At 47.0% G+C, this 14,302-nt stretch overlaps 1 protein-coding gene across 1 annotated transcript in view; it reads left to right on the plus strand.

Moving 5' to 3' along the window:
* IL2RB (interleukin 2 receptor subunit beta) overlaps window positions 1-14,302 on the plus strand; it is a 133,429-nt gene that overhangs the window by 67,729 nt on the left and 51,398 nt on the right. The window contains exon 3 of the mRNA XM_063940655.1: window positions 752-869. Within this exon, the coding sequence (XP_063796725.1) occupies window positions 752-869 (118 nt within the window). The remainder of the gene's footprint in view (window positions 1-751; window positions 870-14,302) is intronic.

Raw genomic sequence — 14,302 nt, forward strand, 5'->3', positions numbered from 1 at the left:
CTAGCTTCTGTGAGGGGGTGACGGCGTGGCTCCGGGAACAAGCAGCTAGGCGCACCAAGTGATCGAACCCTCTGGAGCTAATGGTGTCCAGTAGCCGAGAAGCAGAGCCTTGAAACTCACAGAAGTAGGTCTGCTTCTCTCCCCTCACTCCCACGCTGCAGGGAGCCTGTAGCCAGCAGGTCTCCCTGAAAATAAAAAACCTAACAAAAGTCTTTTCTAGAGAAACTCAGTAGAGCTCCCCTAGTGTGCATCCAGTCACTCCTGGGCACAAAGTCTAACTGGGGTCTGGAGGAGGGGCATAGAGGGAGGAGCCAGTTCACACCCAGATTAAGTCTTTTTAGTGTGCCCAAGCTCCTGCGGATCCCGTCTATACCCCATGGTCCTTTTGGAGTCCCCAGCATCCTCTAGGACGTAAGAGAAATGGGGTTTCACATATATTACAGTTCTCCGTACTTGTAGCCTGCCACTTCATTCCACCGCTCCTGTCACCAGCCACTCACTGGTAGAGTGACTGCAGTGACTGACACTTGGAGAGAAGCAGTGCTGTCAGTCACAGCAGTAGTGATTGCAGGAGGAATAGCAGAAGACTCATGGCACCCCATCCAGTGACTGGAGAGCCTAGGGAGGTGAGACAGGCATACTAGAGGTCCTTTGCCTAACGGGAGAAACCTTGTACTTAATGAATATGAACTAAAACCAATTTTATAAATACATGTATCCTGCAATAATCTTGTTTCTTATATCACTTCAGCACATCTGGACTGTACATACAACTCCTGGGAACTTGTTTCCTGTTCATGGAAAGCAGAAAGAAATGTAACATCGGTCCCATGTTACTTATCAGCTATTGTTACCAATGATAATAGGCGGTGAGTCAATCTGCTATTAAAATTGAAAATGGTAGATTATAATGGCTTATTATAAAACTCTAATATTTGTACAGAGCGTTTCACCAATGGGCCTCAGAGCACTGTACAGTTTCAGAAAATGTAATAGAAATTAATTAAAAATATTAGTAAGCCTTGTTGACTAAATTGGTTTTGAGACTTCTCTGAATACAACCACATAGGATACCTCTCAGACAGCAGGAGGTGTACCGGTTCAAAGTATTGAGTACCTATAGGTGTCCTGTCCATAAGGATGGAAGAGAATGTGGTGATGTCAGCTGCCAAATGTATTTCCAGAGAAGGGAGCCATGATACTTCTGAAAGTTAGTAGTCCAATCTTGAAAATAAATATCATATGAAAAACCAGACAGAGACCTGTGTAGGAGAGATGCACCAGTGTAAATCTGGGTCCACACTAGACTACTGTATATGGGGAAGCGGTGAAGATACCGCCGCACGGGATTCCGGTGATCACAATGCTGATGCCGAGATCCCGCACAGTGGTACAATGCCGGCGCCACAGGCTTTACACTCTCTATGGGTGTCCACGATACCCATAGAGTGAGAACATAACCTGCTTGCAGCGTGGCGAGCGCTCGCCCCGCTGCTGGCATCCTGGTGGCCGGGATGCCGCTGTCGTATACTGACAGCCGGCACTTCAGCCGTCGGATATACATACTGATTCCTGTAAATGTTACCCGATCCCAAGGATAGGAGCGACATAACGGGTACATCATCTATACATAATATGTGCGCTCATGCGGGCCACTAGTGACCTGCAGCAGGGCCTATGTGGGATGTCGCTGGTGATTATAAATATATGCTCCCCCTACACCCATCAGACCCTGCGTCGGCAAGTGTGTATGCACTTTCCGCATGCCGGGTCCCGTTGGCGGCAATGTCGAGCTGGGTACACATCACTAAGTGAAGACCCAGCTTTACATGGCAATAGTGGTACCAGTTAGTGAGCAGCCAGGTTGTCTGTGCCATCTGAAGTCATTGCTGGCCATTCTAAAGTAGTTTATTTGTGAGGATACAAAATAAATATTTTATAAACTTGTAATTATCCTCATCTGATACCAGAATCTGATACTTATCATATTAAAAATATCTACAGTATTTGATGGTAGCCTACACATTTTATTTGATGAACACATTAACATCTTGTATGATTTATCACGCCTTTTTAATTTACATTGAGCAGTATCGATCAATCTTCAAAAAACAAAAAGGTCACTGAAACTATAGAGAGGTGTCAGCACAGTATTCCTACATCAGTTTGCCAAGAGCCGCACCTTGACTATTTATGTTGCTTGTGATCCTGCCCCCTCCACTATCCGGCTTTAAGTCTGTGGCTTTCTACTGGCCTCCATTCCCCTCCTCATATAATAATACTGCCTATACCAGATGCAGGCCTGCCCTGACTACACCATCACAGGCAGTGCCGTAACTAGACATTTTGCGTTTTTGATACAAGAAACGGCATTGGTGCCAACAACTTATGTAAAATAGGGGCAGAGCGCCGTAAGTGCTATAAAAATATAGGGGTGTGGCTTAATGGGAAGGGGTGTGGCCACAAAATGATACCAATTCATATTACGGTGCAAAGTAGACTCCATCATTCAAATTACGCCGCACAGTAGTGCCACTACACCAGTTAGAGCCCCTTTTACACATTGTGGCAGGTAGAGTCCCCTTTTTACACATTATGGCAGACAGTCCCCCTTTTTACACATTACAGCAGACATCGTCCACTTCCCTCTTCCCAGCATTCAGAGCTGCGGCAGCCAGCCTATGTGATAGGAGAGGGACAGCTGCAGCAGCGCTGCCACTAATTACAGTGCGCTGCTGTGGCTCCCTCTTCCCCCCCCCCCCCCTCCTCCTGTTCCCCTGACCTCGGATCTGCTGCTCTTCTCCTCACTCAGACAGCTTGTAATGAGTCAGTTTGACTCATTACAATGCCGCTGACTAAAGTCCACTTGGAACGGGGGTGCGACCAGGGCAACTGCGCTGTGTGCCAGGCACACCTGGCACACGCGTAGTTACGGCCCTGCTGACCGTCGGCATAACTAAGGAACCCACTACAAAACAGATCACTTATGGACTCACACGTCACATCTACACGTAAGAGTGCTGTTAAACACTGTTTCATTAACCTAATTTTACTTTCCAGGTATTAGCATTTTTTAGACATTCAGCGCTCCATTTCTCAATTATTACATATTTTTTGAACGGAGCTGTTTAACATTTTTAGCGCTGTGACTATATATTCAAAAAAACCATTTTTTGTAAATAACCTTTCATATACTGTACATCCAAATGGATGTATTTTTTCGCTTTCTAAAACGTAATTTCGTAATTTACTAACCAGAAGGAGGAAAATGAGGATCTCCTCCTCCTTCTACTATCAGCTCCTCACTCGCTGTGCAGCGGTAGGGCAGGGCTATGTGGGAGAGTCTCTGTGTAAGCCGGGAGAGACGTCTGACGTCATCACGTCTCTCCCGAATTGCAGGGGGCCGGGGATGCGTTCAGGGCTGGGCCATTTAGCAAGGGGCAGAGACTCATCACAACGCTGCCGCCAGCTGTCGCCAGCTCCCGGGTCCTTTACAGCAGCAGCGGCAGTGGTGGGTGATGGGAGACAGGTGGCGCCGTCAGCGGGAGACTGGTGGCGCAGTCAGCGGGACTCAGGCGGCGCTGCCACCGGAAGTGAGTGTGTGTACTACACGGGAGTCTGGAGATAACAGCCGTGCAGGTGTGCTGCCAGATGGTGCGCCCTCATTTGCGCTGTGGGCAAGGCACCATCGGCACACAGCTAGTTACGGCCCTGATCACAGGAGTGCTGACAGTACTCAGTGAGTGTCTGGATCGCATTCTAATCAGCTGCCTCTAAACCAGAGTCTCCCACACTCTGCTTCTACAGCCCAGGCTTTGAAGATACCCATGCTTGAGCAGGTAACTTAATTAATACTACAGTCAATCTGATTTAACCATCTGGACACAAGCATGGATGTCTTTAAAACCAGGACTGCAATGGCGGAGTTTGGGAAACTCTGCTGTACATAATAGGTATCAGGTGACATGAATATTATACTTCTACTGCAAATAATCCAGTGCCAAACTGGAAAGGGGGATAATATCACAAATGAATTGGCACATTCCTCCTGAAATTATGTAGCTGGGGGCAGGTAGTGTCATGGGAAGAAGGCTGTGCCATTGTAATGTTGGTTCTGGGAGGAGTATCAGCCCCCATCTGCACAAACCACTACCTCACCTCACCCAAACCTCAGACTGATCCAGAACTTGCTGACAACACTTCAACCCACTTCCCTGTTAGCCACTGTACGGTCTGCAAAGTGGGATAGTCATGCCAAAATTAGGACTTTGGGAAGCAGAACAGCTTTTCTCGCCAAGATCCATTTAGAAAACCACTAGCACTTTCTTTATAGATTCATACCCTCCAACATCCTTAACCAAGAAATTGGTCCAAATTCGGAAAGGTGCGTGACCATGATTAAAGGGGGCATGGTCACGCAGCACTGCCATAGGAATCTATACGACAAGAGAGACACTGAAATCGGTACAAAGCCCATTTTGGACAGTAGCCCTCATCATAGCCAGAGGGTGCTGTCATAAGAACCTCAGTTTTGCTAGGACTTACCAAATAACAGTATACAGGCACAGCTTCAGACACAACATCGTACTAACACACACAAAGAGGGAAATGTAATAGGCTCCAAGTTTGAAAAAGTGCAGATTTTTTCAGACATTTTTAAAGGCAATTTTTTTAAATGCTAAACCAGATTGGTTTTGCCTTAAAACAAATCATTGCTTCACATCGGTAAAATCTGCAGTTTTCAAACTTTGGGGGTATATTTACTAAAAGTCAATTTGGGTTGATGTTTATCGATGTTTGTACGATGTTGGGTCACTTTTTGATCGATTTTGTGTTTTAGGGTCTAAATCACAAATTTATTAATAGATGATTTCTGAAATCCTTTTAAAAAAATGTCAAAAATCAACTGTTTGTGTGATTTAGACACCTTAAATACAAAATCGATCAAAAATCAACCACACATCAACAAAAATTGACTTTAAATATTATACCCCTATACTAAGCCTTGGAGAGAGATAAAGTGGACGGAGATAAAGTACCAGCCAATCAGCTCCTGTTATTTTTCAAACCCAGCCTGTGATATGGCAGTTAGATGCTGATTGGTTGGTACTTTTTTTCTGTCCACTTTTCTCCATCAAAGGCTTAGTAAATAGACCCCATGGAGATGTTCCCCACAATGCATTGCTTAGTATCATACTATTGCATTATGGGAAAAGGATGAGTTTTTGGGAGCTATTAGATCAAATTAGCCTTGCAGCTTGTGCGATCCTAGGGGCTCATTCAGAGATGGACGCAGCCATGCATCTGGATGCAGCCGTGCACCTGGATGCTGTGGCCGCATCCCATCTGGTCTGCGCATCTTGCAGCCGAATCCTGGGAGTATGCGGCCGCAAGATGATCGACAGTGGCGGGCGTTTGGGCGGCGGCACCACAGCGTTTTGCGGGCATGGTGGGCCGAGCAGGGGCATGCCAGGTGCGTTTGTGGGCAGCCACTCTGTTTAAAAAAATATTGGCGGGCAGCCTGAGGGGTATGGGTCATTGGGTCGACTCAACTTAGGTCGACAGTCATTGTGTATCAATGCCTATTTCCCTATAGATTGTAAGCTTGCGAGCAGGGCCTTCCTACCTATATGTCTGTGTGTCTTTGTCCAGTTTTGTTCTATAACTGTTGTTCTAATTGGAAAGCGCAACGGAATATGCTGCGCTATATAAGAAATTGCTAATAAATAAATAAATTAGGTCGACCACTGAAGGTCAACATGGGCATTAGGTCGACGGGAATTAGGTCAACATGGGAATTAGGTAGACAGGTGAAAATGTCGACATAAGTTTTTGGACTGTTTATAGTGTTGTTTTCTTCGTAAAGTGACGGGGAACCCCAATTAGTGCACCATGTCCCCTCGCATGGCTTGCTTCACTCACCATGTTTCGGACAGGTTACCGTTCCAATCGTAGTCCACGTGGATCGTCAAGTATGGAAAAATCCAAAAAATGAAGAAAAAAAAAGTGAAAAACTCATGTCGAGCTTTTGACCTGTCAACCTAGTACATGTCGACCAAATGCATGTTGACCTTCAGTGGTCGACCTAATGACAGTTAACTTAACGACCGTATCCCAGCCTGAGATCGCTCCAGGCTGCACTGTCAGGTGTCAACCTTAATTTGAAGCGTCCACAATAACATTGCGGACACATTATGAGGCTGCGCCACACACAAGCTGGGTGGCCTAGCCCTGCGGTGTGCTGGCCCCAGCATGTGAGGAGATGGACGCAGATTTGCTGCATAAATACTAGTGATGTGCACCGGACATTTTTCGGGTTTTGTGTTTTGGATTCGGTTCCGCGGCCGTGTTTTGGATTCGGACGCGTTTTGGCAAAACCTCACCGAAAATTTTTTGTCGGATTCGGGTGCGTTTTGGATTCGGGTGTTTTTTTCAAAAAAACCTAAAAAACAGCTTAAATCATAGAATTTGGGGGTCATTTTGATCCCATAGTATTATTAACCTCAATTACCATAATTTCCACTCATTTCCAGTCTATTCTGAACACCTCACACCTCACAATATTATTTTTAGTCCTACAATTTGCACCGAGGTCGCTGGATGGCTCAGCTAAGCGACACAAGTGGCCGACACAAAAACCTGGCCCATCTAGGAGTGGCACTGCAGTGTCAGGCAGGATGGCACTTCAAAAAAATTGTCCCCAAACAGCACATGATGCAAAGAAAAAAAGAGGCGCACCAAGGTCGCTGTGTGACTAAGCTAAGCGACACAAGTGGCCGACACAAACACCTGGCCCATCTAGGAGTGGCACTGCAGTGTCAGGCAGGATGGCACTTCAAAAAAATTGTCCCCAAACAGCACATGATGCAAAGAAAAAAAGAGGCGCACCAAGGTCGCTGTGTGACTAAGCTAAGCGACACAAGTGGCCGACACAAACACCTGGCCCATCTAGGAGTGGCACTGCAGTGTCAGGCAGGATGGCACTTCAAAAAAATTGTCCCCAAACAGCACATGATGCAAAGAAAAAAAGAGGCACACCAAGGTCGCTGGATGGCTAAGCTAAGCGACACAAGTGGCCGACACAAACACCTGGCCCATCTAGGAGTGGCACTGCAGTGTCAGGCAGGATGGCACTTCAAAAAAATTGTCCCCAAACAGCACATGATGCAAAGAAAAAAAGAGGCGCACCAAGGTCGCTGGATGGCTAAGCTAAGCGACACAAGTGGCAGACACAAACACCTGGCCCATCTAGGAGTGGCACTGCAGTGTCAGGCAGGATGGCACTTCAAAAAAATTGTCCCCAAACAGTACATGATGCAAAGAAAAAAAGAGGCGCACCAAGGTCGCTGGATGGCTAAGCTAAGCGACACAAGTGGCCGACACAAACACCTGGCCCATCTAGGAGTGGCACTGCAGTGTCAGGCAGGATGGCACTTCAAAAAAATTGTCCCCAAACAGCACATGATGCAAAGAAAAATTAAAGAAAAAAGAGGTGCAAGATGGAATTGTCCTTGGGCCCTCCCACCCACCCTTATGTTGTATAAACAGGACATGCACACTTTAACGAACCCATCATTTCAGTGACAGGGTCTGCCACACGACTGTGACTGAAAAGACTGGTTGGTTTGGGCCCACACCAAAAAAGAAGCAATCAATCTCTCCTTGCACAAACTGGCTTTACAGAGGCAAGATGTCCACCTCATCATCATCCTCCAATTCCTCACCCCTTTCACTGTGTACATCCCCCTCCTCACAGATTATTAATTCGTCCCCACTGGAATCCACCATCTCAGGTCCCCGTGTACTTTCTGGAGGCAATTGCTGCTGGTGAATGTCTCCACGGAGGAATTGATTATAATTCATTTTGATGAACATCATCTTCTCCACATTTTCTGGAAGTAACCTCGTACGCCGATTGCTGACAAGGTGAGCGGCTGCACTAAACACTCTTTCGGAGTACACACTTGTGGGAGGGCAACTTAGGTAGAATAAAGCCAGTTTGTGCAAGGGCCTCCAAATTGCCTCTTTTTCCTGCCAGTATACGTACGGACTGTCTGACGTGCCTACTTGGATGCGGTCACTCATATAATCCTCCACCATTCTTTCCATGGTGAGAGAATCATATGCAGTAACAGTAGACGACATGTCAGTAATCATTGGCTGGTCCTTCAGTCCGGACCAGATGTCAGCACTCGCTCCAGACTGCCCTGCATCACCGCCAGCGGGTGGGCTCGGAATTCTTAGCCTTCTCCTCACACCCCCAGTTGCGGGAGAATGTGAAGGAGGAGATGTTGACGGTAGAGATGTGCACCGGAAATTTTTCGGGTTTTGTGTTTTGGTTTTGGGTTCGGTTCCGCGGCCGTGTTTTGGGTTCGAACGCGTTTTGGCAAAACCTCACCGAATTTTTTTTGTCGGATTCGGGTGTGTTTTGGATTCGGGTGTTTTTTTCAAAAAACCCTAAAAAACAGCTTAAATCATAGAATTTGGGGGTCATTTTGATCCCAAAGTATTATTAACCTCAATAACCATAATTTCCACTCATTTTCAGTCTATTCTGAACACCTCACACCTCACAATATTATTTTTAGTCCTAAAATTTGCACCAAGGTCGCTGGATGACTAAGCTCAGCGACCAAAGTGGCCGACACAAACACCTGGCCCATCTAGGAGTGGCACTGCAGTGTCACGCAGGATGGCCCTTCAAAAAACGACTCCCCAAACAGCACATGACGCAAAGAAGAAAAAAAAGAGGCGCAATGAGGTAGCTGTGTGAGTAAGCTAAGCGACCCTAGTGGCCGACACAAACACCTGGCCCATCTAGGAGTGGCACTGCAGTGTCACGCAGGCTGGCCCTTCCAAAAAACACTCCCCAAACAGCACATGACGCAAAGAAAAATGAAAGAAAAAAGAGGTGCAAGATGGAATTGTCCTTGGGCCCTCCCACCCACCCTTATGTTGTATAAACAGGACATGCACACTTTAACCAACCCATCATTTCAGTGACAGGGTCTGCCACACGACTGTGACTGAAATGACGGGTTGGTTTGGACCCCCACCAAAAAAGAAGCAATTAATCTCTCCTTGCACAAACTGGCTCTACAGAGGCAAGATGTCCACCTCATCATCATCCTCCGATTCATCACCGTGTACATCCCCCTCCTCACAGGTTATCAATTCGTCCCCACTGGAATCCACCATCACAGCTCCCTGTGTACTTTGTGGAGGCAATTGCTGCTGGTGAATGTCTCCATGGAGGAATTGATTATAATTCATTTTAATGAACATCATCTTCTCCACATTTTCTGGAAGTAACCTCGTACGCCGATTGCTGACAAGGTGAGCGGCGGCACTAAACACTCTTTCGGAGTACACACTTGTGGGAGGGCAACTTAGGTAGAATAAAGCCAGTTTGTGCAAGGGCCTCCAAATTGCCTCTTTTTCCTGCCAGTATACGTACGGACTGTCTGACGTGCCTACTTGGATGCGGTCACTCATATAATCCTCCACCATTCTTTCAATGGGGAGAGAATCATATGCAGTGACAGTAGACGACATGTCCGTAATCGTTGGCAGGTCCTTCAGTCCGGACCAGATGTCAGCATCAGCAGTCGCTCCAGACTGCCCTGCATCACCGCCAGCAGGTGGGCTCGGAATTCTGAGCCTTTTCCTCGCACCCCCAGTTGCGGGAGAATGTGAAGGAGGAGATGTTGACAGGTCGCGTTCCGCTTGACTTGACAATTTTCTCACCAGCAGTTCTTTGAACCCCTGCAGACTTGTGTCTGCCGGAAAGAGAGATCCAAGGTAGGTTTTAAATCTAGGATCGAGCACGGTGGCCAAAATGTAGTGCTCTGATTTCAACAGATTGACCACCCGTGAATCCTTGTTAAGCGAATTAAGGGCTCCATCCACAAGTCCCACATGCCTAGCGGAATCGCTCTGTGTTAGCTCCTCCTTCAATGTCTCCAGCTTCTTCTGCAAAAGCCTGAGGGGAATGACCTGACTCAGGCTGGCAGTGTCTGAACTGACTTCACGTGTGGCAAGTTCAAAAGGTTGCAGAACCTTGCACAACGTTGAAATCATTCTCCACTGCGCTTGAGACAGGTGCATTCCACCTCCTATATCGTGCTCAGTTGTATAGGCTTGAATGGCCTTTTGCTGCTCCTCCAACCTCTGAAGCATATAGAGGGTTGAATTCCACCTCGTTACCACTTCTTGCTTCAGATGATGGCAGGGCAGGTTCAGGCGTTTTTGGTGGTGCTCCAGTCTTCTGTACGTGGTGCCTGTACGCCGAAAGTGTCCCGCAATTCTTCTGGCCACCGACAGCATCTCTTGCACGCCCCTCTCGTTTTTTAAATAATTCTGCACCACCAAATTCAAGGTATGTGCAAAACATGGGACGTGCTGGAATTTGCCCATATTTAATGCACACACAATATTGCTGGCGTTGTCCGATGCCACAAATCCACAGGAGAGTCCAATTGGGGTAAGCCATTCTGCGATGATCTTCCTCAGTTGCCGTAATAGGTTTTTAGCTGTGTGCGTATTCTGGAAAGCGGTGATACAAAGCGTAGCCTGCCTAGGAAAGAGTTGGCGTTTGCGAGATGCTGCTACTGGTGCCGCCGCTGCTGTTCTTGCGGCGGGAGTCCATACATCTACCCAGTGGGCTGTCACAGTCATATAGTCCTGAGTCTTCCCTGCTCCACTTGTCCACATGTCCGTGGTTAAGTGGACATTGGGTACAACTGCATTTTTTAGGACACTGGTGACTCTTTTTCTGAGGTCTGTGTACATTTTCGGTATCGCCTGCCTAGAGAAATGGAACCTAGATGGTATTTGGTACCGGGGACACAGTACCTCAAACAAGTCTATAGTTGGCTCTGCAGTAATGATGGATACCGGAACCACGGTTCTCACCGCCCAGGATGCCAAGGCCTCAGTTATCCGCTTTGCAGCAGGATGACTGCTGTGATATTTCATCTTCCTCGCAAAGGACTGTTGGACAGTCAATTGCTTGGTGGAAGTAGTAAAAGTGGTCTTCCGACTTCCCCTCTGGGATGACCATCGACTCCCAGCAGCAACAACAGCAGCGCCAGGAGCAGTTGGCGTTACACGCAAGGATGCATCGGAGGAATCCCAGGCAGGAGAGGACTCGTCAGAATTGCCAATGACATGGCCTGCAGGACTATTGGCATTCCTGGGGAAGGAGGAAATTGACACTGAGGGAGTTGGTGGGGTGGTTTGCGTGAGCTTGGTTACAAGAGGAAGGGATTTACTGGTCAGTGGACTGCTTCCGCTGTCGCCCAAAGTTTTTGAACTTGTCACTGACTTATGATGAATGCGCTGCAGGTGACGTATAAGGGAGGATGTTCCGAGGTGGTTAACGTCCTTACCCCTACTTATTACAGCTTGACAAAGGCAACACACGGCTTGAAAAATGTTGTCCGCATTTCTGTTGAAATACTTCCACACCGGAGAGCTGATTTTTTGGGTATTTTCACCAGGCATGTCAATGGCCATATTCCTCCCACGGACAACAGGTGTCTCCCCGGGTGCCTGACTTAAACAAACCACCTCACCATCAGAATCCTCCTGGTCAATTTCCTCCCCAGCGCCAGCAACACCCATATCCTCCTCATCCTGGTGTACTTCAACACTGACATCTTCAATCTGACTATCAGGAACTGGACTGCGGGTGCTCCTTCCAGCACTTGCAGGGGGCGTGCAAATGGTGGAAGGCGCATGCTCTTCACGTCCAGTGTTGGGAAGGTCAGGCATCGCAACCGACACAATTGGACTCTCCTTGTGGATTTGGGATTTCGAAGAACGCACAGTTCTTTGCTGTGCTTTTGCCAGCTTAAGTCTTTTCATTTTTCTAGCGAGAGGCTGAGTGCTTCCATCCTCATGTGAAGCTGAACCACTAGCCATGAACATAGGCCAGGGTCTCAGCCGTTCCTTGCCACTCCGTGTGGTAAATGTCATATTGGCAAGTTTACGCTTCTCCGACAATTTTATTTTAGATTTTTGAGTTCTTTTTTTACTGATATTTGGTGTTTTGGATTTTACATGCTCTGTACTATGACATTGGGCATCGGCCTTGGCAGACGACGTTGATGGCATTTCATCGTCTCGGCCATGACTAGTGGCAGCAGCTTCAGCACGAGGTGGAAGTCGATCTTGATCTTTCCCTATTTTTGGAACCTCAACATTTTTGTTCTCCATATTTTAATAGGCACAACTAAAAGGCACCTCAGGTAAACAATGGAGATGGATGGATACTAGTATACTTATGGATGACGAGTGACTGCCGACACAGAGGTAGCTACAGCCGTACTGCGTCTGCTAGTATAGACTGGATGATAATGATATAAAAAATATATATATATCACTACTGCAGGACAGGTATATATTATATAATGACGGACCTGCTGGACACTGTCAGCAGCAGACTCCTAAACTACTAGTATGAAGAAGATAGAAAAAAAAAACCCACCACAGGTAGGTATACAATTATGGACGAGCACTGCCGACACAGAGGTAGCTACAGCCGTGGACTACCGTACTGAGTCTGCTAGTATAGACTGAATGATAATGATATAAAAAATATATATATATCACTACTGCAGGACAGGTATATATTATATAATGACGGACCTGCTGGACACTGTCAGCAGCAGACTCCTAAACTACTAGTATGAAGAAGATAGAAAAAATAAAACCCACCACAGGTAGGTATACAATTATGGACGAGCACTGCCGACACAGAGGTAGCTACAGCCGTGGACTACCGTACTGCGTCTGCTAGTATAGACTGGATGATAATGATATAAAAAATAAAATATATATATATCACTACTGCAGGTATATATTATAATATAATGAATGACGGACCTGCTGGACACTGTCTGTCAGCAGAATGCGTTTATAGAATTAAAAAAAAAAATACCACACGAGTGTTTAACTTTTTCAGGCAGACAATATACTGGTGTCCACTGGTCAGTCACACTGGCAGCAAAAGTGTGCACTGTTATGTACTCCTGCTATAACTGCTCCCCAGTCTCCCCCACAATTAAGCTGTGTGAGCAGTGAGCACTCAGCACAGTCAGATATACATAGATGATATTATCATGCAGCACACTGAGGCTGAGCACAGATATGGTATGTGACTGTGTATCGTTTTTTTTCAGGCAGAGAACGGATTTTAAATAATAAATAAAACTGGTGGTCACTAGTATAACTATCAGCAAAACTCTGCACTCTCTGAGTACTCCTAATGCTCCCCAAAATTACTAAAATTAAATTACTAGTAAATCAAGTGTCTCACTCTCTATCTAAACGGAGAGGACGCCAGCCACGTCCTCTCCCTATCAATCTCAATGCACGTGTGAAAATGGCGGCGACGCGCGGCTCCTTATATAGAATCCGAGTCTCGCGATAGAATACGAGCCTCGCGAGAATCCGACAGCGGGATGATGACGTTCGGGCGCGCTCGGGTTAGCCGAGCAAGGCGGGAAGATCCGAGTCTGCCTCGGACCCGTGTAAAAAGGCTGAAGTTCGGGGGGGTTCGGATTCCGAGGAACCGAACCCGCTCATCTCTAGTTGACGGGTCACGTTCCGCTTGACTTGACAATTTTCTCACCAGCAGGTCTTTGAACCTCTGCAGACTTGTGTCTGCTGGAAAGAGAGATACAACGTAGGTTTTAAATCTAGGATCGAGCACGGTGGCCAAAATGTAGTGCTCTGATTTCAACAGATTGACCACCCGTGAATCCTGGTTAAGCGAATTAAGGGCTCCATCCACAAGTCCCACATGCCTAGCGGAATCGCTTTGTTTTAGCTCCTCCTTCAATGTCTCCAGCTTCTTCTGCAAAAGCCTGATGAGGGGAATGACCTGACTCAGGCTGGCAGTGTCTGAACTGACTTCACGTGTGGCAAGTTCAAAGGGTTGCAGAACCTTGCACAACGTTGAAATCATTCTCCACTGCGCTTGAGTCAGGTGCATTCCCCCTCCTTTGCCTATATCGTGGGCAGATGTATAGGCTTGAATGGCCTTTTGCTGCTCCTCCATCCTCTGAAGCATATAGAGGGTTGAATTCCACCTCGTTACCACTAGAGATGAGCGGGTTCGGTTTCTCTGAATCCGAACCCGCCAGAACTTCATGTTTTTTTTCACGGGTCCGAGCGACTCGGATCTTCCCGCCTTGCTCGGTTAACCCGAGCGCGCCCGAACGTCATCATGACGCTGTCGGATTCTCGCGAGGCTCGGATTCTATCGCGAGACTCGGATTCTATATAAGGAGCCGCG

This window comes from Pseudophryne corroboree, chromosome 9 (genome assembly GCF_028390025.1).
Source record: "Pseudophryne corroboree isolate aPseCor3 chromosome 9, aPseCor3.hap2, whole genome shotgun sequence".
Taxonomy (NCBI): Eukaryota; Metazoa; Chordata; class Amphibia; order Anura; family Myobatrachidae; genus Pseudophryne; species Pseudophryne corroboree.